This window comes from Megalopta genalis, unplaced genomic scaffold, assembly GCF_051020955.1.
Source record: "Megalopta genalis isolate 19385.01 unplaced genomic scaffold, iyMegGena1_principal scaffold0026, whole genome shotgun sequence".
Taxonomy (NCBI): domain Eukaryota; kingdom Metazoa; phylum Arthropoda; class Insecta; order Hymenoptera; family Halictidae; genus Megalopta; species Megalopta genalis.
The window spans coordinates 1,570,195-1,595,828 of record NW_027476096.1 but is presented as its reverse complement, the minus strand read 5'-3'; the positions used below and the strand labels follow the sequence as shown (position 1 = coordinate 1,595,828).

The window sequence follows — 25,634 nt, the reverse complement described above, 5'->3', positions numbered from 1 at the left end:
AAGATGTCAAGGCCCGTGTGAATTCTGCAAGAAAATATTTAGGTTGGTATATGGAGCAATGGAAGAAAGTAATTTTTTCCGACAAATCTAAAAATATTCAAATTTCATCAGATGGACGTTCTTGGTATCGTGTGAAGCAAACAATGAAATTTGGTGGTGGTTCACTTATGGTGTGGGAGTGCATTACGACGTACGGTGTGGGTTCATTACATCGAATAGAAAGTACGGTGAGCCAGTATGCGTATAAAGATATTTTAGACAAAAATTGACTAGATACAATTGAAAATATCTCGCTACCAGAGCGTGATGTTGTGTTCCAACATGACAACGTTCCTGGTCATTGTGCGAAGAGCGTGAAGAATTGGCTACAAACTCAACCATCTCAAATCATGGAATGGCCTGCTCAAAACCCAGATATAAACCCGATTGAAAATGTCTGGCCATACTTAAAAATGAAGTTATAAAATAAATATAATGCTCCCCCAACAACGACAACTGATTTGTGGCAAAGAGTGCAGGAACAGTGGTATTCTATTGCACCAGAGTATTGTGGAAATACATATGTATAGTATTAAGCATGTCTATTCAAACAATTATCAAGGTTAATGGTTTATGGATGAAATATTAAGTGTGCCAAAAACTGAAATGTTTACTCAAGCTTACTCAAGTTTACTCAAGATTACACGAAAAAGAATTGTACAAGCGAAATAATAATGATATCACAAATGTTAAATTTGTTTTGATAAGCCAGAAGACAGTAGATAATACTAAGTATATTGTTTCTTTTGTATTCTACACGTAAATATTGAACAAAAAATTATTTTGTTAAAATGTTGTATGTGTGTTCAGTTTTGTTCCTTACTATATACCCGTAGATATTACGTTGATTCCACCAAAAGAATGTGTTATATTTAATCATTTTTTCCTGGTGTCAAAATAGAAAATTATAATTCCATCAATTATATCACTTACAACTGACTCCGTTTCTAGCCGATAGAAACGAAAGAAAATTTTTAGCTTTGAGAGTGTAATGAGATACAGTGGGTGTAGAAAGTATTCGTACAACTTTTAAAACGGAATAACTTTTTAAGAATTAGGCCAAGCGATCTAAACTTTTTGGGAGATGTTAGAGTGATTAGTTTACTAAACAATGGGTAAAACATTATTTTAAAAAAATGTGCAATTTGTTGGCATAATAAAGGAATGACGAAAATGCTGTTTTTTCAACTTTTTGATGTAAGCCCATAACGAAAATTTAAAAAATGCATTTTGTAGATCTCGGTAATTTATATGCATAGTGAAATTTTCATCGAAATCAGTTAATACAGAGTCAAATTACAAGAGTTGAAAGATTTTAAAGAGTATGCTAATACTTTCGGAGGAGAGTGTATATAGCATCTAGTAGATAAATATGGAGATACTATAGATAGAACTGATATCAGGATTTACCTACGATATTGCGTGCTTGCGTGTACGAGTAGCGCGTAATAGAGTCTAGAAAAGGATTTAGTAAAGTAAACACGTACGTCCCTGGTCTGTAATAACACCGTAGAAGCAAAACCAGTGAATACATAAATCCTAACCTCCACTGTAAAATTCTTCACAGTTCGACATATAACAGGACCAAGTGACTTGAATTATTTTTGAGACGTGAGAGGAACTAGTCTAGTAAACAATGTCTAAAAACTTTTTTACAAATATTACAATTAGTTGAAATAACACATAAAATAAAAAACTCATACTTTTACACATTTTTTTCAGAACCTAGAACGACAATTTAAACATAATATGGACTAATTTCTAGAAATTTATTTGGTTTTAAAGGGTGTTCAAATATTTAATGAGTAACTGTACATAATAAAAATACTTCCAAGCATATAAATGAAATTAGTATTTTAGTTTCTATAAAACAAGGAAAACACCAGGTTTTAATGTTATTACCAGCATTGGGAATAATTATTCATTTACTTTATTGTCATGTTTCAAAAAGAATTTTCTCACAGATTAAAAACAATGACTTTCTGTGTCATAATTGGAGACGATAATGTGTGAAATTGTTCTTTTTTGAAAACGCAAGTGTAAACTATGTTATCAAAATGCATACTCACGGTGAGAAATGAATTCTCTTTGTTACCTCAATTATCATAAAATGGACCATAGATTAAATGCATCAATAAGTAGTAATGACAGATGGATTTTCTGATAACCACATTTCTGTGAACCCAAAACTAACATCTATAATGCCATTAAGACTAATCCACTGATAAGAAAACAAGACTTGCTAATGCAACTATATGTATATGTATATATGTACAGATACAGAGAAAATGTATATGCATATAAGTCAGATCGGTATTTGAAAACATTATATTTAATTTTGACATAGGTTACTCTGCCGTTTCGACATAAGTCAGTCCATATTTTATACTGATTTTTGAAAAATAATATTCTAGTTTTACCATATTTTGCACGAATTTACTATTCAATTCGTGGTGATGACAATATAATAAATTATTTTACGTTTCTTTCTGCGTATGTCAAATAACGTAAAATTATTTTTCTTAACATCTGATATATTAATATAACTGCACTGCTTAAACAATATTTTCATTTTTTTAAACAGTTATTAAAACATATCAACGATATTGTTACTACCATTTATTTTTATTATATTTATATAGGAGACGTTCGATTAACTCTACTTTAGAGAATCTTGAAAAATGTTCTTGTCTAAACACTTAATTGACTCTTACTTTGATCGATTCTTATGTCACCACAATACAACGGGAGAGTTTCTCAAAAATGTGTTTTTGTTCCTAGTGGAGACTTTCATAAGACTTGCTTAAATAGATCCCACGAGTGTGGTTGACGTTAATAGTTCTGTGGTTCAGTAAGGATCTCTTAAGTGTATTAAGGATGCAATAGAACTTGTTAGGTGTGCATTCAGAAGGAATCTGATGATTTGAGGGAAATGATGTATACATATAGATTTTAACTGTAGTGGTGAGGGATTAGGAATTGTAAGGGTTAGTATAGTAAAAAGTCAGTGTTCTGAAGATAACGTGGTCATACAAAGGAAATCATAGGTTTGTAGAACATTTTGAGATATTTGGTAAGAAGATGATGAGATGATGTTGGTATACAATATAATATTACCAATGATAAATGATGATTATCGCAGTAAGAGTAGTAATTATAATAATAAGAAGAAGCCATAGAGTAGTGGGGTAGAATGTAACAACTCAATATACAGATCTTTAATGTTGAGCTTAACATCAAGAAATAACAAATATTTCATTAGTTGTAGAATATTGATAATTAATTTTTATACAATATACATGGTGGTCCACTTAAATGTTTTCACCTAAATATCTGTTAATTTACCTAATAACTGTTATAAACAGGCGAGTAGCATGCAAAAGTATTTTTATTCAAGGACATGTTGATTTGCATGTAAGTGCATATTTTTTTATTGCATCGTTTCAAGATCAAATCATCATACATATCTGAATGGTTTTAACGTCAGCTAAACGATCTAATAAAAAAATACGCACCTGTATACAAATTAAAGAACTACTTTTGCGTGATTTCGTCTCCTAATAGCAGTGAAATTCCACGTAAGAAAATTTTTAGTGACATCACTGTTAGAGAAGATACTTATGTATATTGAAACGTTTCGGTGGACCACCCTGTACATATATACGAACGTGAACAAATATACAGGGTGGAGCATGGAACGTGATAAGCTTAATTTATTCTGCTGCTAGTGGTTCGATTAGAAGTTTTTTTAGCTAAAATAACATACTTAAGGAATTTTTTGTACACATTTTTTAGGGAATGCTAAGACGAATTCGACAAGTATTCGCAAAAGCGAATGTAAAAACAGTTGTAGGTTATCTACACCAAAATTTTAACAACTCTGGAAAGAAAGGGTTGATAAAAAATTTGGTACAATCATCTTAAAATTCTCCTTAAACCATGTAATTTTAGTTGAACAAATTTTCAATCGAACAACTCGCAGCAGAATAAATTATGCTGATCACGTTTTAAAGCAAAATAACTTTTCTAAAATTGGACCGAACGATATGATTTCTTTTTATGAAAGTAAGGGGGTTAGTTTACCAAACATTGCGTAAACAATTTTACAAACACTGCAACTGGGTGGAATGATAACAAAAATTAAAATCATGTTTTTAAACTTTTCTTATCTCTGTGAGCCCATAACAAACATTTGAAGCACATAAAACATTGTCTTTTATTTCGTTGAAATTGATTAACATTGCCGTGAGCTACAAACAATTACAGTTTGTCGAAATCGAAGTTTTTCATGACTTTCGATCAAAAACTATAAGAAATCTAGCGATTCTATCATGTTCCAGTTATTAGTTATTTTTATATAAATGAATTTGCTACGATGGATGAATATATGCTACGAGATATAAAAAAATGCTTTATTTGAATTTTCGTTGTGTGCTCAAATAAAAAAGTTGAAAAACGATATTTTTTATTTTCTTTGTCATTTTACCCAATTGCTGTTTTTGTAAAAATTTGTTACACATTGCCTAGCAAACTAGTTCTACTGACATCTCAAAAAATTTAACTCGTCTGATCCAGTTTTAAAAAACATTATTTCGTTTTAGAAGGTCTCCAGATGATTTGTCCACGACTGTATTTTAAGCAGTTTACAATTATACGTAAACATTATATAATACGTGTCATTATATTAAATTTACATTATAATAGTATATTCTATGATGTTATATATAATACTATTTATTTTATATATATTATTTATGTTATATATGATATTATTATTATATATAATACTTTTTAAGGCATATTTAAAAAACAATATTTCATGTAATTACTATTCCATCACTCTACCCTGCTCTTTTTGCGGGTTTATCAACGGAGCCGCTTATATATTACGAACATTTATTATAGCACACAGTTTATTTCAATTAAATTAAATTATTAAAATTTTAATAGGTTGGCATATTTATGATACATACTGTACATTATGTTGTGTACATATAAATGTGTGCAAAAAGAATAATATAAACATAATCTGTATAATTCATATATGTATACACCCTTTAGCATAACTCAATGAGCTCTAGGATTTGAAAGATCAAATACTAAAACTGTACTCTAACATCAAGTCGAAAAAGAAATATTTGAAAAAGGCCTTAAATTCCGATGGTAGGTTCAGGTAATCAATTTTGCTGCAGAATCTCAGAACGAAAATTAATAGTTCGCACTTGAACACTTTTCCCACTAGTGCTGCTGTATTAGATTTCCAAGATCAACAATAAAGGATTCCTTAATGAATTGTTCAATAATTTTCATTTGTAACGAAATAAGTTGCTCCAACTAACACAATAGCACAACCGAAGGTTGTTGTGTTAATCTTTAATACATGAATAGCTAAATAACTGTTGGCATTGAAATGTTGATATACGAGATGTAATTCTCCCAGATCGTCAGCTTCCTTATCGAGTAGAGATAAACAAGTAATAAACGATCTCATAAAGTTTACACGTACGTAAGTAGACAGAAGATCAAGCATAGAGTGGCTGGAGGGGATGCTGGAAGAGCCGAGCTCAGCATCGTCATAACAATGTACACTCGCCGCGGAAAGTATGCTGTCTTCTTTTCAAACGGAATAACTTTTTTAATATTAATCCAAATGACTCGAATTTTTTTAGACAACAGAGGAACTAGATAATGGCTGTGCTACTTTTATTTAATTTTGTTATTACTTGAAATGACAAAAAAAAATAAAAAATTGGTATTTCTTTTAAATTTTTTATTTGAACCAATAATGAAAATTTCAAAAATGTGTTTTGTAGATCCTGGTGATTTATATGCGTACTGAAAATATCATCGAAGTCGGTGAAAGAAGCTGTTAATAATTAAAGATCGTGAGAATCGCAGTTGTCTTTCAACCAATAACTATCAAAAATCTGAAGTTTTTTAAATCTTTCAACTCTTACAGCTTGACTCTGCTTTGAAGAAGGCACCTTCTGTGTATATAGAAAATAGAGAGCTTGATGTTTTCGAGATATTTAATACTGACGAATGTGAGAATTGTCAGAGTTGGTCACTTCATATGCTCGAAAAAAAAGAATATCCAAAAGGAATCTGCTGCCGCTCCAGACGAAAGGAGGAGGTATAAGGGAAGAGAATTCGATATGTAAAACTTTAGTTGCGGGGACTTGAGAGCTTTCAACATATTAATAGGGAACTTCTACTACTATTACAATAAATCTTGCATATATCAATACATCAATCTTGCATCCAAACATTGGATCTTGTGGGCTTTTCGGTTTCAGATTTGGAGGGTTTTAAGACTCCCTTACCATTTTCGACGCGAACATTTAAATGGTGAAAATAGTATTTATGAAATATGTGTACTGCAGAAATATAATATAAAATGTAGTTATTTACATGGATAATTGAGAGCTATTACTTTTAATAGCTATATAATTAAAAATGGTATATTAGTATTATACATTTCTTCTTGCTGACCCGTATTTCCAACGTTAATAAATTCACAGGCTTCACATTGATAGCATTCTTTTTAGGACTTGACGAATAACAGTTTAAAATACTTCATGTTTGGTATTTATTTTTATGTATCTTTAATTTTGTAATACCATCTTTCGAATAATAATAGAGAGATTATTCTACAATATAGTATTATTTATTATATGTCATATTATATTTATTATATGTCAATAAACGATTTATCGTATTTAACGTAGGTGAATTCTACATCTTCGATCAATCGATGAAGATCTGTTAAAAATACAGTAACTTCTCCGAGATTTGCCGAATTTCCGTGTGCTGGCTATATACATATTCAGGCTGTGCTATATACATATTCAGCCCTGTGATTTATTGCTACGTCAGTGAAGATGTGTGCCGCGACACGCAACGCGCCTCCTTTGATTCGAATTCCCAGAAGACAACTTATACTACAATGACATACCTTTTTATATTTTTAAGTTTTTAAAACTGATTTTTTTAAATATGTTGCTGATAGTTTTCTGATTTAAATGAGACCAAACATGATGTAACTTGGACAAATACTTTCTATTGAAATAAAATCAAACACGATATAATTTCGATTACATTTATTTATTTAATATTTATTGTGAGAAATTATATTCTATATTGAATTGTTTTGTAGCCCATCATCCTTGGAATCGTGTAGTATAGTGGTCTACAGCGATGATTTTCCACTATTTCCTAATAACAAATACAAATGTAAAAAAATTAACTTTAAATAATTTATATTTAAATTTACTGAAAATTCGTGGACCTCGTATCTAAACAGTGTCGTTCGTCCAGGATGTTCGACCATGCTTACTCCAAGACCTCTTAAAATTCCAGGATTGATGGAAAGAGTACAGTAAACAGTTCCTTCACATTCTCCATCAAACACGTAGGCTCGTTCCACCGAATCTCGATCGAATTATGGCATGGAATTGTAGTCGAATCCAGCCACGTCTTCTCGGAATTGCCGTCGAATTCAGATATGTCCCCGTCGGAATTGCCGTCAAATCCTGGCATGTCCCGTCAGAATTGCAGTCGAATCGTCGCTGCTCCCTTGGAATTTCAGTCGAATCGAGGCTTGAATAGTGTAACTCCACTAATATTTTCTTTTGAACGTCGTTTATATCTTTTTTGCCGTTACCTTTAATATTTTTCTAATGCTTTTTTTGTTATAATTACAATTTGTGTAATGAAATGAAATAAATTACTTGCCACGTATAATGAATAAATATGGTTTAAAGTATGTCGTGCTTGGCCTCATTGTAATTAGAAGAATGTGACCAATATATTAAAAAAATTTCATGTATAAAAAATTAGAAATAAAAAAGTTATCTTATCGTTTTTAATCAAGCATACAATGTATTCATAGCGTACACCGACATGCTGGCCGGTACCTTTTCAGGTAGTTTCGTTCGCTCCGAGTTTCATTTTCTCTCTCCGTCTCTCTCTCATGAGGAATTATAAAGGCGAGCCGCGAGGCTCGAAGAATAGCTACTTACAAGGGAAGGACCCCAGGGATGATGCTCGCTTTTTGATGAGATTTGGTACAGCGATAGAACTTGTAACTTGTTAAACTTGCTAATACTTACCAGATTATACAGCTAGGCATAAGTGGGGAATACCTCGCTGCATAATCCAGTGCTCCTTTCTGGTCTCTATTAGCAAGTTTAAAATTAATTATCTCAAAAACTATAAGCCGTCTGCTCCCAACACTAGGTATCATTGGATTAAGATTTAAAAGTTCTTTACAAGCTAATCCGAGGGGACCTGCCTTTGTGAATCGTGGGGGCCACATCTTATACAAAGGTCGTTTTGATGTCATCACTTCAGCCACTCAGATATGTCCTTAATGAGTTTGTAAGTGTACTGTCCACTGGGCGATCCGTCCCAGCTTTTCACCCTGTTCAGATCGCACTTACCGCTACCAGTATGGCTAACGCAGGTGCAATGTTGAAAGATTTTTCTCCTTTCATCTGCAAGAAGGACTAGAGGGATATGCCCAGCCAAGATACACTGCGTATCGATGGACACAATCCGATAAGCCCTAACTATTCTATTTGCGATCAGCCTTTGCACGAGGTTGATTTTCGTTTTACTCTTGATGGTGGTTGATTCACTATATTCGACTGGTGTTCCATATAGGAATACTGATTCTACCACGCTATTATGTAGGGTGTCTCCATAATTATGTTAATACCAGGAAAGCGGTGATTCCTGATTATTTGAAGTAACTTTTTCCTTAGCGAAAATGCAATCTGCGGCTTCGATTACGAGTTATTAACGAAAAGTAAAGAGAGAACTGCAAGGTAGTCGAGCCAGCGAGCAGAACCTACGTTCGCTCCGGGGCGTGACGCGACGGAAGGAGGGCTGCGTTCGAAGCAATGAACAAGTCACGGAGCGTGAACTTCCGAATTTTTCTTACTAGGTAACAGCGATAATATTACGAAAACACTGTTCATCCTTATTTCAGAATGTCTGAAGAATATTTACTAATTTTTCGGACCCAAAATGTAATTTAACCGTAATCGTTTTAATTTTTTAAGATAACCTCATGTGTATCATATGAAATTTTTATGCGATGTGTACAGTGAAGATTAATAATAAATAACCTCGTCGAAGTGAGGTTATTAAGAGTTATTAAGTAGAATAGAGGTTATTTAAACCTAGAAAGATAACCATATGACAACGTACATAAAAGATAACCATACGCTTCAGAGGCGCATGCTTTTCTAAGGCGTCAATTTTATACTAACAATGGATATTTATTTAATTTAATCTAGTCATTTTAAAGGTTTGGCATTATTGTAAAAATAAAATGCATTTATATTATATTTTTTTATATTTTAAGTAATTTTAAACTTAAATCACTAGACCTCTATGAAAAATTAACAAAAATCAACAGTCTTCGCAGGCGCCTCTGCGACGTAGGTTATCTTTCTCGGGTTAATAGTTTAAAATGAGGTTATTAAAATATCTTAAATGATATTTTAGTTTAAATAATTTCGAGTCTGAGAAGAATTCAATTAACGATTCGCAAAGCTAATTTAATAGTAAATAATCGTGTTAAAAGACATAAAGAATTTATTTGTTTGTGAAATGGGAAAATATTATTAATAAGAAACTCATCCATTTAGTTATAAACGCACTTCATGCTCGGAAATATGTGCAGGAGGATAGTGCATTGATCTCGTACAATGTACGATGAACCGCACAGCTGATATTTACACGACCTTGACGAACAGTAAAGTGTTTCCGAGCAGACTATTCTAATGTTCACTTTCACACATTATGACCAGATGAACTCTCCTGGCTTAATATGTGTAATTCTGAAAATGCTGATTTTTCTATGAGACATGTTCGAAGTTCGCACCGTTAACAACACGCACAGCGTTGACAGGTTTCGTAACGTTCTCCTGAACCCTCTGCAGTGTCCTTGGAGTAAACGCGTTGCTGTTGTTCGCACGGTATAAGAAAAATTACATCTTGTAGCCGACTCGCAACGTAGGAAGAAAGAAATTATCGGACGCGGAAATTCTAGCTTTTCCGAGTGTGTACCATAGACGGTTGGATCTCAAGGACTAGTCGTAAAAGTGACAAAGTCCGGATCCAGGGACTGGTCGCTTGAAAGAAGACGACTTTTCAGATGGCGACAACTTTCCTTAGTTTTTTCTTCGAGACAATTCTCTCTTCAGTTTTAAGGATAGGGAATTTCCTCCCCTTGGCAATTGGGAAAGTCGTCGACGAGGACAACTGTACTTCATTTACCAGATAGAGAGAAAGCGTTGAACGGTTTAACGACAAAACATGTCAAAGACGGCACGTGTTGCTAACAGTGCGAATTTTGAACGCGCCTGACAAAAAAATTGGCACTTTTCTGGGCCACACATACTAATCCAGGAAAGTTCATCCCTAACTATTATCGAATAAGTGATCAGTGTTTAGTGATAGTGCAGTGAAAATGAACGTTATACGTGCTTGGTAGATTTCGTCCATAGCGGTTATGCCATCATGGTGTCCTCCTTCCCCTCAATGAGGGCATAATAAAGATTGGCAGTATAAAGATGCTAAAGGTTTAACGTCACCCCAGTTGCTTGGCTGCACCCTATCATCTGAATGAGTCCTCTACCATTGCCTTACCATTGCCCCCTAAGTTAGACGTGTTGTGATTATGAGGAGATATCGACCACGTAATCCTTCATACCTGCGCCCGAATGCACGACTTCAACTCCCAGAGTGGCTCCTATCAGCGTAACAGAGCAATATGGTCTTCCCACATTGAAACGTGCGGGCGTCACGAGATTTTTGCCGACTCATGATCTGGCTTACGTACTCTCTTATTTCGCCCTCAGAAGTCAGTTAGAAGTCCTGACCTGTCACAGTCGAGCAGTTAATGCTCTCATTTGTTGAGCGTAAGCATTCTTAGAAAGGTCAATCATTTGTCTGTCTAACTTACGGAAGTTTGTGCCAATCGTATGATAAATGACAAAGTTATGACAGTTCTCCTTGACGAAGTCTTTAATCGATACTGAAATTGTATTACGGAACAAAAAGCGGTTATTAAATTTCGGCAATTTTGGCCACACTAATAATCAATTAAAAATCTGGAACTATACGGACACTTCTGGCATAAAATTGACACGTGTATATCATTTAGGCGTTAATGAAAATTTATATATATACAGGGTGTCCCAGGTTTTAATGTTCAAACTTTGTTAGTGTATTCTATGGCACAAAGAAAAAAAAGTTATGTAAACATAGGTCTTTATTAAGCTTTATTAAGAAGTTATAACAAAAATTCAGAATAGGAATAGTAATCAACTTGCTATTACTGCGAGCATTGGCATGAATAGATCAGCACATGCCATGTGTTTATGTAAGCTGTGTTTATTAATACATTTCGAAATGTATTAATAACCGTTGTTGACAATACGTGATTGACATCGATCAAAGATTTTTTTTATGTTTTATTTTTTTTTAGTTGGTTTACTATACGTATAAGGTTACGGACGAGATATTTTGCGACGTGACGCCGCTTGTGCGGTGCTACGGACGTGTTATCCCGCAACGCAATACTGTTCGTACGGTGCCGCAAACGAGTGGACACCATCTTCTGTTTTTGCCACTTAGCTTGCATTTATGTTGTTCCAGTGAAACCAAATCTTTCCGAATTAACCCTTTGCACTCCGCTGTCCCCTCTCGTGGGACATCGTAATTCTAGCATATCACTCGGATGTCCTCTCTCATGGGACATTAAAGTTTATTAGTGATTACGGGGAATTGAGTTATTCCAGCGCAACTTTTTGAGACGTGCATGTTTCCCTGAAGTTTTCTCTTGAAATGGCACAAGAAATCAAATCAAAATATAGTAAAATTACTAAGATATATACAAGAAATGTCAGCGGGTTTTGACGAGAACGTGAGAAGCGTGCACACGACGGTCCGAGCACTTCAAAGGCACCATTTGAAAAGAGCGATAAGGCAAGTTTGTAGAAGAAATGTCGGTATGCGAACATAGCACGCACCGTATAGTGAGATTTATAATCATAAAATCTGGAGGAAAAGATTTTCAAAGCTGAACTCAGTCTGGTTTGAAGCGTCGAGCGGTATAGATAGATCTAACGAGTGAGACAATCGGAAAAGTGATTCTTCTCTTGGTAAATAAATTGTTTGGTAAAAGTTGTTTTGGTAAATATCATCTTGTGAGTTAGTAATAACAATTAGAAATTTTCATCCTATGTATTTATTCATATTTTTTATTAGAACAATTGCAAAACGTTCAAACACGAATGAGTCTCATGACACAAGTAGTAGTGAAGATGAGCTCCAGATAGACGTTTATACAGATATGTTAGAAAGACTAACTGTAGAAGGTTTTCTTCTACAGTTAGTCTATCATTTTGATAGCAGTGATAGTGATATCGTCCAAGCAACAAGGCGACGAGAGAAAGAGTTCGCATAGATAGCGATTACAACAACAAAACAAAATTATAGAACAAACAATAACAAAATTATAAAAAATAAAATATTGATTTTTTTGCAAATTTCTCGATTTCAGCCAATTTATATAAGTCATATAATATTATTATAATATGTTAGTTAGTTCCAAAACCATACTAAATAATACGAGGGTTTGTAAATGCCCGTTTCTGCCGAAAAGTGGCGCTGAGTAGCTGGTAGCCAACGTCCAGAATGGTTCGGAGTGCTAAGGGTTAAAGCTCTCGATATAATAATGAAGCACACGTGTTTACTCGTCTGCAACACCGCACGAACGGTATTGCGTCGCGGAATAATACGTGCATGGCATCGCATAAGCGGAATTATGTCGCGAGGTATCTCGTCTGTGATCTTATACGAACTGTATCGGCGTCGCGACATGATACGTCAGCGAGAGCGAAGCGGTTAAGTATGCATCTTAATGTTCGCGAATACCCTAGTCGTTTAATATAATTATTAAAATTTTAAAATGTCATTTTGGTTTTATTTCTTCTTACACACAATTTGTTTCACATTAGCACGATCTCATACCAGACATTTTAAGAAAGTTGCACCTTAAATTAGTGTTTATGGTATTAATGGTAATGACACAGTCCTGTACGGTTAAAAATCGAAATTTAAATTTTACATTTTTCATCTGTTACGTGTGTTACGTGTTACGTTTTACGTTTTACGTTTTATATTTTACATTTTATAATACAGTGTCAGGACAGGCTTATATCAGTAAGGATATCTTTATAATTGTAGCTGCAATGAATAGCTGAGATTCTTCTGACTTATTAAAATGGGTTCAAACAGGCTGTGAATCGGAATAAATTTATCGACATACCTATTGTTATATGTAGATTGCTTATTAATAAATCCGATTCCATCATTCATTTTTATTAAAAGAATCTCTCCATGCTACAATTATAAAGGTAATGTATAAAAACAGACCGTCGCTGCTCGACATACAAAATCAATTTCCTTGCATTGTTGTACCGTGCTGAAGCACGTTGTCACGTGACTCACATAAGTCTACTGCGCTGCCCTTCAACGGACGCTTCAACCACTCTGCGCAGCTGCTTATCCCTGACGTCACGAATGGAGTCACGTGGCAATTATAGGAATCCCTGGCCACTCTGTGCCAGAGTAAGTTCTAAAATGGAAAATGTGGCCCGAACTTTGTACTGTAAACAACAGTAGCTTAGTTTAGATTTTTCATTAATATCTTGAAAACTAGTAAATGGCCGAAACCAATATTTTATATTTGTCGTCTAACTCTGCTCCCCCATCTCCCCTCCAAACGCCATATTGATCGGCGACAGATCTATTTCGGAAGTACAGACTTATACACTACTTTCTTACTTTATTTTACCGAATTACCTTCGGCTGTTTATCACATGGACACAATAATTATGAGAAATGTAACGAATTTTGTAGTTTTAATAATACTTTGATATCTGTTTGTTAACATTTTGAACCTTGTTTTAATCTCTTTACGTCTTAGCTCAATTTGTTACTTCACTTAGTTTTAAGTATATTTCCTCTTTTGGACCGTATACTAAGGAACGTGGATTATTTTCATACGGAATCATTGTTTTTCCACAAACGTCGACTTTAAAATTTTCTAGTGTTTTTATTATGCCCACTTTCGTTTGGTAAACTGCAAAACGTGCACCTACAAGAAAAATTCAAAATTAAATTAAAGTATCCGTGATACCAAATTTATCAAATATTATGCATTGGTCATTGGAGAAGCTGTCGAAATATACAGGATGTTGAAAAGGAAGTATCAAAGACTTTAATGTTTTATAGTTATCAATGAGAGTAGTAAAACATTTTCAGCGCTCTACTATATATACCTACGGTCTTAAAAAAGTGAAAACATGCACAAATCGAATTCAAAGTATAATAAAATTTTCTTTATTAAATTACCAATGCAATTTCGTGGTCCATCTCCAAAAGGTAAGTAGCTCATTGGATGTCTCAGTGCAACTGCATCATGATTAAATCTTTCTGGGTCAAAGACTTCTGGATTTGGATAAATGCTGGGATCATGATGAAGTCCTAATACCGGAACAAATACTCTAGTACCTTTAGGAATTGTTACTTTCGTATTACTGAAGGTATAGTCGCTGTTGCATTTTCTCCTCAACAAAGCTCCTGGAGGATACTTCCTCAGTGTTTCTGTGAATTGAAAGATTATGTGACTTAAAATATTAGGTCTATAAAAAAACATATATAAATTAGAGCTGTTATTCATATGAGATATTTTGTATTTTGCGATAAATAATAGAACATTGGAACAATTAATTGTAACACGTCAACATCTTCTCAATTTAAAAATTATTTGAGCAGCTGATGTTATATTGGATTTTGATGATATTTGAATGATTCAACTCGACTTTTTTTTTAAAAAAGAAGGTAAATATTTGGTTTAACGAACCCAGCTCCGATGATCTTAACATTGACATATGTTGTCAAGAACGTCATTTTCAACAATTATTTTCTCTCCTTCCTTCTAACCTTATAAAATATCTCAGGCTTCTAAGAAGACTGGAGCTGGGTCTTGTAAATTTAACCCTGCACCACTGTAATGAAATATCGTCTGTATATAACCATTATATTAGATTATTGCATTATTGCTGTCGTATTTTGTACCAAATTCCCCTACGTTTCGCAGTTGCCGTTAATTTAATTCAAGCGGGACTTTCGAAACTATTTGGAGAATGATGGTTAGAGATAACAATCAGTATATCAATAAATAAGCGAATGGTTTCGCAAAGTTCTAGTAGTTTATCCAAAAATACAACCAAAATGATGCAACAATTATCAATGAATGTATGTGTATACGTACCTTTAAAAACTTTGTCTAAATATTTCATTTCTTTTATATCATCATACTTGATGGAGCCATTGTTTTTTATACTAAACTCTTTAATTTCTGCACGCAATTTTTCTTGCACCTGCGGATTCAGCGCCATCTCATAAAGAGCGTGACAGATAGTAGTCGATGATGTTTCGAAGCCAGCTGCGAAGAAGACCATCGCTTGCGCAGCCAGCAAGTTGTCTGTCAATTCTGAAATAGATTATCGACTATTTAATTGAATTCGAATGAGGAGGGACTCTGCTGTCGTTAAAACAAATACTTGGAGGAGATGTAGAGAGGGGGAAGAGGATCCAAAATATAAAAATTTAATTTCAGAAATATAGTAGCTTCCAAGATTTTAATGAAAAATGTTTACTACTACTAGAATGAATCCAGTGTGTACCCACATATAATTGTATGACACTTTGTTCACATTATTAGCAATATGTAATGTAATTAAATTATTAGAATATCATAGTTATTAACAGTAAAATAAATAATAAATACAATTAAAAAGGATCAGCGATGACAAAATGTGATCATACAGGTTGGTTCTCCTATACGTTTCTACCTAAATATCCTCTCCAACAGAGACGTTTCAAAAAATGTTCTTATATGGAATTTGACTTGCATTGAGAATCGAATATGATACAAAAGTAATTTTTTTAAGTTTATTTATTTCGTAGTTTTCAAGGTCATCGATGACACTTTTTATAGATGCCAGGGATGTCAGAAATTTTTACGATATTCAAATATATTAGAGCCTAGATAATATTAATTTCGAAATTGTTTAAGAGTTGCAAGCCCTCAATATCTCCAGTTTTGCCCATTTTTATGAAACTTCGAACTTCTTATTTGAATTTATATTTCCGAAACGATTAAAGATACAAAATTGTGATTTTTCCTGGTAATCTTGAAGGATACTGAAAAAACTAACTAACTAACTAACTGAAAAAAATTTGTATGTATTTAAAAAAATATTTCTTTAACATACAAAAAGTAAATATACCTTTGATTTGTAAATTTGAACCTCGATCATGTGCAGAAAAAATTAAAAAGAATGTGTTCGTCTTCTGGAAGCTCTCCTATTTCCATTCTAATTTTTTAATTCGTGGATATTTTGAAAGTGTAATTAAGGTAGGGCGGAGAAGGTTGTGGCGTGCCCCGACTTAGGAAAACCAACCGAGTGCTCCAATAGGGCGGTTGGCTAACGATACCTTATATTATTTGAATGAAGTTGTAAAACATAATTGACAGGTTTTCAAAACAGCTGAATGACGTCATTTATACTCTCGGAAGAATTTTAGTAATTTACACTTGGCCAATGACATTTGTTTTATAATAATCACACTTGTGGGTAACAGTTCGTGTTACTTTCAATAATTTCATTAGTGAACGAATTTTTAGATAATTTACGTAACAAATTTATTTCTTTACAAACACATGATTATATTAGTAAAATGAAAAGTACATTTCTACATTCTACTATATAGTCCATAAGTGAGAGTGTATTCGTAATTTTGACAGATTTTTCAGAGGACTATAACTGTATTGTTCAAACCGTTCCGGATTGGCCAGAAAGGTCACATTGTTAAAAATTGTTGTGAAAGTCATAACCGAGCTGCCTATGCAAATGGCAGACAATTTTAAAGCATTGCCGAATGAAAAAAAATGTATTCAAGATAGAAGGGAGCAATTAAAGCAAAAAACTATTAAAAAACTCTATAAATCGGTGCCGAAGATAACGATGGCTGTTAATAAATATAAAGGAGGAATCTCAAAATACAGGGTTCCCCGGAAAGAATCATCCGATTTCAAAAATTTATATTTTAAAAAATTACACACAGAAAATTATAATTCAAACACGAATATAACGGGAAAATGTGTAAGTTTTTGTTTACAAGTGTTCAATATGACTTCCTTTCGTTACACGTATGATATCATTGCGATATGAAAGTTCTTGCCAAACACGGTGTAATGTATCTCTGGTAATTGTTTGTACAGCATCACAAATGCGTTTTTTCAGTTCATTTACACTTGTAGGTAAAGGTGGTACAAAGACAAGATCCTTCACAAATCCCCAAAGGAAGAAGTCGCATGGGGTTAGGTCGGGTGATCTCGGAGGCCAACTGTGTAGAACCATATTATCGGATGAACTGCGACCAATCTAACGGTTTGGTAGTTCCGTGTTAAGAAAATTCCGAACCTCCAAGTGCCAATGGGGTAAAAAGTAAAACTCGTACATTTTCCCGTTATATTCGTGTTTGAATTATAATTTTCTGTGTGTAATTTTTTAAAATATAAATTTTTGAAATCGGATGATTCTTTCCGGGGAACCCTGTATTAAGCATCAAATATCATTCCATCATTTATTGCTACAAATGTGCCATCATTTTGTATCACTGTATTCCTATAAAAATTTGTTTCCTTTCAAATAAAATTGTTCAGACTGGTGAAATTCAATACTATTTCATTTTTGTATGTTTATAGTGGTATTTTGAAAATTTGTATGAAAACAAAACCTCGATTGTAATATTAAATAAATAAAAATTATGTTAATTTAAAAGTGCGCTATCTTCTTGTCCGATAGTGTATGCACAATCGGACTGGTTTCACGGTCAGCTCACACCACATCCTCATGCATTTAACCACAACCAACCTCGCAACTGCATATGTGCGATTATGCTTTGTTTCGTATTTTCGGTGGTATTTGGGGTAATCAAGTGCGTCTCGTTCAAAATGTTTAAAAAGCTATACGTTAATAACTATAATTAGACATTACTATTGTAAAAATACAAATGTGGGGCCGTGGTAGCTTTAATGTATAATAAAATCGGTATTTTTAAGTTTCCCAATTTTTTAGAAAATTAACTTTCAAACGAAAAATTCTGAAAATATTCTTAGTGTTGTGCCCCTTAGAAGACCCATTGATTGTTTCATAACTTTTCGGTCTGCAGAATAGAAAACATAGAGCACAATCGGTTACTTCGATCTAACCCTGTAATTATTCTTGTGCTAGAAGTAGCGACTTGAAACTTGACTGAATTACATTAATTCACATTGATCACATGGCTTGACATCACACAATTTTAGTCCAAAGTAGGACCCTTATGCAAAAACAACAACAGTTAGGTGTTAAGATGACGAAATCTAAATACTTTCTATAAAAGCGCTTTGTATACTCCTCAACTTTGTGGGTTATTTTAATGCTTGTGATATGGTAATCTCATGGATAATTTTCCTTCGCGGTCAAGATGCAAACTAAATTTTTTTAAATTGTAAAACTGTTTAACAGGGTTTCCAGGGGCATGGCTGCGGTTTTTAGCCGTTCTCCAGTCTTCGTCGAGCTAACGTCGCAATGTATTCCTCGCAAGAACAATACCGAATGTTTTGAGTATATTTGTGGAGTGTCATGGAAATGTGAATGAAACAGTGCGGAGGTTGCGGCAGGATATTGCAAACGCGGTCAGTTAATACAGGAATTAACGAGAGGAATCCAAAGGATATCTGCATACCTTCCCCAACTGCCGAGGGTTAATTGAGTGACCAGTGTTTGGAAACAGTGATGTGAAAGTAAACTCTGTGAACTCCTTTAATCAAAATGAATCAAAGAGAGGAGTTCGACGAACCTTCCTTCATTATCGAGGATTCATTAAGTGGTCAGTGTTTGGCGACAATGCTGTGAAAGTGAAATCCGTGTTTATCATACCGTTCCTATTTAAAGTGCCTCCGACCATATCTCTTCCTCGGTATAGCCATCGAAATGAGATCGACTGAATTTTGAGCGAGGTCAGTGCACCGACATCGTGAATCGTAACTCACATTCACAAGCAACAAATGAGTCCTCAACTGAATAGGTGAGTTTATTGCTAAATACATTCTTCACAATTCTTAAACAAACATATCTTTCGTTCGTTGAATTCTGTTTGGATACGGAATTATTGAAACGAAAATATCTTTTGCGTAAGTTTGACGGGATTTTTTATTGTTAATCTTCACAATAATCGGCTTAATTAATATCTAAAACGGCTATCACGGTTAAACTAGTAACTATTTCTGCTCTGAAAAATTAGTAAATATTCTTCAGACATTATAAAATAAGGATTAACTGCGTTTTTTATAGAAATTTCACCGTAATGTAGTAAAAATAAAATCGGAAAGTTCACGCTCCCTGACTTGTCCATTGCTTCGAACGCAGCTCGAAGCCTTCACGCCCCCGGCCGAAGCCGCGAGACACTGACTCGATCGACTACGTTGCCGTTCACGCGCTCGCCTCTAAATTGGTCACTGTGTTTTTCGTTAATAACTGGTAAACAAAACCGCAGATTGCATCTTCGTCAAAGAAAGAGTTATTTCAAATGACCTCAGGAATCGCCCCATTTCCCGGGAATACGATAATTTTGGGACACTCCGTAGAACAGTTGTAAAGAAAATAAAAACTTACCAATATCTTGTATCTTCTCTGGGTGATTCCTTAACTCTATCAGCATGTTCACGAAATCTGGCCTAATCACGTTATTTTCTTCTCTATACTTGATAGTGTCCGATACAACTCGTACGAAAAATGAAGTAAGATGCGAATACGGTTGTAGAGACATAATAAAGAAGTATAATTTCGGCAGAAATTCTCGGAATGTAAACCTTAAGGTATCCCATAGCGAAGTTGAGAAAACCTTCTTTCCCATTCGCCGAAATTCACTTTCTTCATTCGATAATGCGTTCACGTTAATACCAAAAGCACAGCTACCGATAACGTCAGTCGTGAATCTTGCTGCTACCTCGCGACACTCTATCGGCTCCCCTTCTTTTTCTAGTTTCACCAAATATTTCTCTAAGTGCTCCGAGCATTCCATTATCAAGTGAAACATTTCCTTGAGTTTTCCAGATGTAAAAACTGGCGAGAGCCTTGTCCGTAGTGGCCGCCATCTCTTTGCTTCTAAATTGAAGATGTGTTCGGATAATGGTTCCACCTATAGCCATGACAGTAGTGAGATTCTTCACTTTTTATAAATGTTGTCTGTAGAGTTCTTACGCGACAAGAAGACTTTCTGTTTATATTCCCTCTCTTACGAGCTGTCCTACTACCGCACCGTTCCCATCGTCACTGCTGTCCGATAACGGTGACGATGACCACTATCGGCAGAGGGGGATGTAAACACAAAGCTGTCTTTTTGTCGCGTGGGGACTGTACCTACAGTGTACATGGTACCTCAAAACTCCCGGAATGATCAGCTACTTTAAGAAGAAAGCGTTTTATATATATGTAAATAAATGCTCTAGACAAAGATATGGCTGCATTAAATTGCATTCTGTTTAATGATCAAAGTCGTATCAAATTCAACATGATCCTTTTAAATGGATGGATTTAATTGTTCCAACTCAGAGAGTAACGTTGAGCTTAGCGTAACGTTGACCCACCCATATAAAGTAAAGGGCGTATGGCCAATTAATAAAATGTTTTAACTTTTATGGAGTATTCTCAAAAACGTTTTGGTTCTGAAACAGTCGACAATTTCAAGACTTTGGAGTACCCATGTTTCGAAGCTCATAATTCAGAAAACTTAAGAAAATGAACAACTGATGTTTTGGAGTGGACTCCTCATCATTTAAATCTACTTATATAATTAAATTGTATATAAGTATACTTTAATGTGATTTTGATCCGCCCTTTCAAACTGATAACGTTTGTGAACATTAAATATTACGTTTAATACGTCCACACTTCTCAAAAATTCTTAGTTTTTGAAGTAATTGACCGTTCCGGCCATTTTTACAAGGCAAAACGACAAGGTGACTTATGGGCCAAAAATAATTTCAGAGTGACAATTTTTGCATAGGAATTCGACATCCAACAAATTCAGACGCATATTATTTTCATTGTTAACATTAAAAAAACTAAGAATCTCTATCTCCTGCTCTCAAAGTTGCAGGTAATTTAACCAGCAATGATATATCTTGACAACTATTACACACCAAATGCAATTTCCTTCTCTTTGACTAATAATGTTTTTTCAGATATAGAACGGTTGCGAACTATTTAACCTGTTCTTCTATATTTTCTAGTAAAAAGTTAAACGTTTCTAATACAATTCTTTGATCTTATATCAAAGGAAAATATCCGTAAATACATTTGTTATGCCTACCTTCCCATTAATAACGACTCCACGATGATCGAAAATAGAAAAATCTTTGATGAGAACATCCTTAATGAGATCCATGTCACATACGATAGCATTAGGAGTTCTGTTTATAAAGATTCCAATAAGGGGCTCATTTTTGTATTTTTCATACAGCTGCCTTATATAGACGCCAAGATGTTTTTTTCTGAAGAAAACATCTTTAGTATTCCCAAATACAGGTATCGGATCAGGTCCAGGTACATCTTTACTTTTCCAAAAATCGAAGGATGATGTTAAGTAATAATAGACAGCAACGAACACCAACGCAATGGCGCTGAGTATTTGAAGACATTCAGTCATGATAGTAGGTTTCCTGAAAATAATATTTACGAATGATTTCAGGAATAAACAAACATTTCATCATATTTCTACTTAATTTCTATATGGTTTCTTGACGTTTTATTTGACCAACAATTCACGCTTACGTTAATGGCACATTTCTTGTTTCAATGTATGTGTTTAATTTATTTGCATGTACATGTTAGTTCATTACAATTTTAGAAGCATTTTTGATTCACATCTTTATATTTGTTAAATGAGCTAATTGATACTCGTCTTTGTAGAGAAAACTTATAGAATTTGAAGAATAAAGTATACAAGTATAAACAAACCGGAAGATATTAATAATCATCGTTTAGAAATTTTTGTAAAATTATTTTTAATCTTTAGAAGGTATATGCTATGGTCGCTTAAAAGGTCTCAATCTGTCTATCATCCGATTTAAATATTCAACAACTATAAAAATGAGCCGTGAGTCTCGAATAAGTCTGTGTTTTCTCAAATTGTCCATTTTTGTTTACAAGCTGAGGAATAATTGGAGAGAATTTACCGTAGTGACGTATCATAGAGAATACACAATATGCGCATAAAATTCATATTGGAAGAGAATAAACAGAAATTACTAACCAAGTGTAAAAAGTGGAATTACGATTATAACTATATGTCTTCAATGAGATATACGATTTTCGATTGTTGTTGTTGCGTGTGACCTAAAAGAAGTAAAGATGGAATTCACTGACTTATTCGTTTTACCTTCTTTTTCCTATAACTTTACGGATCGTGAATTGAATGTAAATAAGTAAAATTATGAAATAAAAAAATTTGTTCTCACAGTCTAAAAATAGAATAAAATAGAATTGAAATATATTAAATTGTATTGTGATAAAAGTTTAACTTTCGGATGACGTTTTTTGCCCAAAATTGAATTCAAGTAACCTGCTTAAACACCTCACGAACTAATGACAAGCATATTCCATCAAAGTCGGTTAACGCAGAGTCAGGTTACAAGTAATGAAAGATTTTAAAAACTGCAGAATTCCGAGTTATTAGCCGGAAGTGTCAAAAAACAGAACAAAATTGCGATTCTCGCGATCTTTAATTCTTTACAGCTTCTATCAAGGTCTACCGATTTCGATAAAAAATTTTCTGCATGCATGTAACTTTCCGAGAACTACATAATGCATTTTTTAAATTTTGCTATTGCTTAGAATGACAAAAGAAAGTAAAAATTCTCGTTTTTTAACTTTTTTATCTGAACCTATAACGGAAAATTTAAAAAAATGTTGACCAAAAGCTGGAAAAAATCTGCAATTTTTTAAATCCTTTAAACGTCTGTAGCTCGACTCTATGTTAACCGACTTCGATCAAATTTTTAACACGCATATGAGTTACCGAGATCTACGAAAGGCATTTTTTAAATTTTTGTTATAGGCTCAGATAAAAAAGTTAAAAACGAGAGTTTTTTTTTTATCATTCCAAGTAAATACAAAATTTAAGAAAGTCATTTCAGCCATCTAGTAGACTAGTCCCTCTATTAACTAAAAAAAATTCAAGTCATTCAATTGAGTTTTAAAAAAGTTATTACATTTTAAAAGGTGAACGAATACTTTTGTGGGTTACTGTAAAATCCTAATCACCGCTGTAAAATTCTTAACCGCTCGACACGTAACGGGACCGAATGACTTAATTTTTTTTTGAGACGTTAGAGGAACTAGTTTCGTAGACAATGTCTAAACAATTTTTTACATATATTACAATTAGTTGGAATGACAGCTGAAATAAAAAACTCACGTTTTTAAACTTCTTTTCATCAGAGCCTAGGACGACAATTTAAACATAATATGCTCCAAGTTTTAAAAAGTTATTCGGTTTTAAAAGATGTTCGAATATTTAATCAGTAATTATGCATAATAAAAGATTAAATGAATAAATATTACTTTCAAGCATATAAGTGAAATTAGTATCTTAGTTTCTATAAAACAAGGAAGATATCAGGATTTAATGTTATTATTAAATATATAAATTATTTGTATATTTTTATATTATTATATTAATAATTTATAATTATATTATATATTAATATATATATTAATTATATATATTAATAATTTATAATTTATAATTTTAATGTATAATTAAACTAATTTATTTACTTTTTCGTCATGTTTTATTTGGCATCCAGAAGTGTCAATTCACATATTGCTTTTGAAGTTTACTATAAAATATACCACAAGAAAAAAAAATGTTCTCACAGATTAAAAATTATGACTTTCTGTGTCGAAATTGTAGACGATAATGTGAGAAACGGTTCGTTTTGAAACTATAAGTGTAGACTACGTTAAAAAATGCGTACTCACGGTGGGAAATGCATTCTCATATATTATCTGTGTTTCCTCGAAATGATCGAAAAGTAAATGATCGATTACGATAAAAAGAAACAGATTGAATGTATCGATGAATACTATAGTCATATGAATTTTCTGATAACCACATACTGAGAAGCCAAGACTGACATCTATAGCGGCATGAAGCTTAATCTGTCCACAAAAAAACAAGACTCTTAATTGTTAATGCAACTATGTATATGTACAGACACAGAGAAAATGTACATGCAATTATAATGACAAATCAGAAGTCGACAACATTTCATTGAATTTTGATATAGGTTAACGTGCCGTTTCATAAATAAGTCCATATTTTATACTAGTTTTTGAAAAATAATATTCTACTTTTACCATATTTTGCATGCCCTTACTATTTAATTCGTGGTGGTAACAATACTAATTACTTTATGTTTCTTTCTGCGTGTGTTAAATAAGGTTAAATTATTTTTCTTAACAATTGTTATATTAATATAACCGCACTGCTTAAACAACATTTTAATTTTTTCAAACAGTTATTACAAAATATCAACGTAATTAATGTTATTGCATTGCAAATGTTATTAGCATTTATTTTTATTATATTTGGATACGTGACGTTTACAATCCAAATCGTTTAACTCTACTTTCAACAATTTTAAAAACTTTCATGTTTAAATACTCCTTATACTCTTACCTTGATCGACTCTTATGTCAACATTACACAACCGGAGAGTTTACGAAAAATAAAACAGGTTCTTGACCCGAGTGGAGAATTTCACAAGACTTGCTTAATTAGATTCTATGAGCGTGGACGACGTTTAGTTCTGTGGTTCGGTAAGAATTTCTTGAGGACTTGTTACGTGTGCGTTCGAAAAGAATCTGACGATTTGAGGCAAAATGATGTACACATATATATCCTAAGTTGAGTGGTGGGGGTTTATCAGTTCTAAGGACTAGTATGTATAGCGAAGTTAGTGTTTTGAAGATGACCAGGCAAAGGTTCGAATATTATGTAGCAAGAATAGAGGTGGAGAATGAGATAAAGCATGAGAATGAGTCACTGCGTGAAAACATGGGTTTGTAGAAGATTTTGGGATGTTTGGTAAGAAGAAAATGAAATGACGTTGGTATACAATATAACGTTAAGAACGATAAATGATGATCATCACAGTAAGAGTAGTAATTATAATAATAATAAGAAGAAATAGAGTAGTAGGGTAGAATGTAACAACTTAATATACAGTTCCTTAATATTGAGCTTAACACCAAGAAATAACAAATATTCCAGTGGTTGTAGAATAATTGATAATTAATTTTTATACAATATGCAGGATTATCCACTTAAATGTTTTCACCTAAATGTTTCTTCCAATGACGATATGACGAAAAATTTTCTTATTTGGAATT

The 25,634-nt window shown here is 33.4% G+C and overlaps 1 protein-coding gene across 3 annotated transcripts; it reads right to left on the bottom strand.

Annotated features, from left to right (window-relative positions):
• Window positions 1-13,017: 13,017 nt before the first annotated feature.
• LOC117221841 (cytochrome P450 6A1) lies at window positions 13,018-25,098 on the bottom strand. Of its 3 annotated transcripts, XM_076527580.1 has the most exons (7): window positions 24,922-25,098; window positions 24,222-24,401; window positions 21,550-21,898; window positions 19,851-20,376; window positions 15,395-15,616; window positions 14,473-14,724; window positions 13,018-14,215 (listed from the first exon to the last, which is right to left on the bottom strand). In XM_076527580.1, exons 2-7 carry the CDS (start codon window positions 24,239-24,241, stop codon window positions 14,046-14,048), a joined length of 1,539 nt encoding a protein of 512 aa, XP_076383695.1. In that variant the 5' UTR covers window positions 24,242-24,401; window positions 24,922-25,098; the 3' UTR covers window positions 13,018-14,045. The 3 variants fall into 3 exon arrangements, with proteins under 3 accessions (XP_076383695.1, XP_033329019.2, XP_076383696.1); XM_033473128.2 differs by lacking the exon at window positions 24,222-24,401; XM_076527581.1 differs by lacking the exons at window positions 24,222-24,401; window positions 24,922-25,098 and adding an exon at window positions 22,492-22,544.
• Between the last annotated feature and the right edge of the window lie 536 nt (window positions 25,099-25,634).

Bases quoted from the DNA above. Each gene is read 5' to 3' on its own strand.
- LOC117221841 (XM_076527580.1), bottom strand. From the start codon at position 24,241: ATGAGAATGCATTTCCCACC. The intron at 20,377-21,549 runs GTAGGCATAACA...TCATGGCTATAG, and splicing joins GAGTCGTTATTAATGGGAAG to GTGGAACCATTATCCGAACA. The intron at 14,725-15,394 runs GTACGTATACAC...TTCAATTCACAG, and splicing joins TTTAGACAAAGTTTTTAAAG to AAACACTGAGGAAGTATCCT.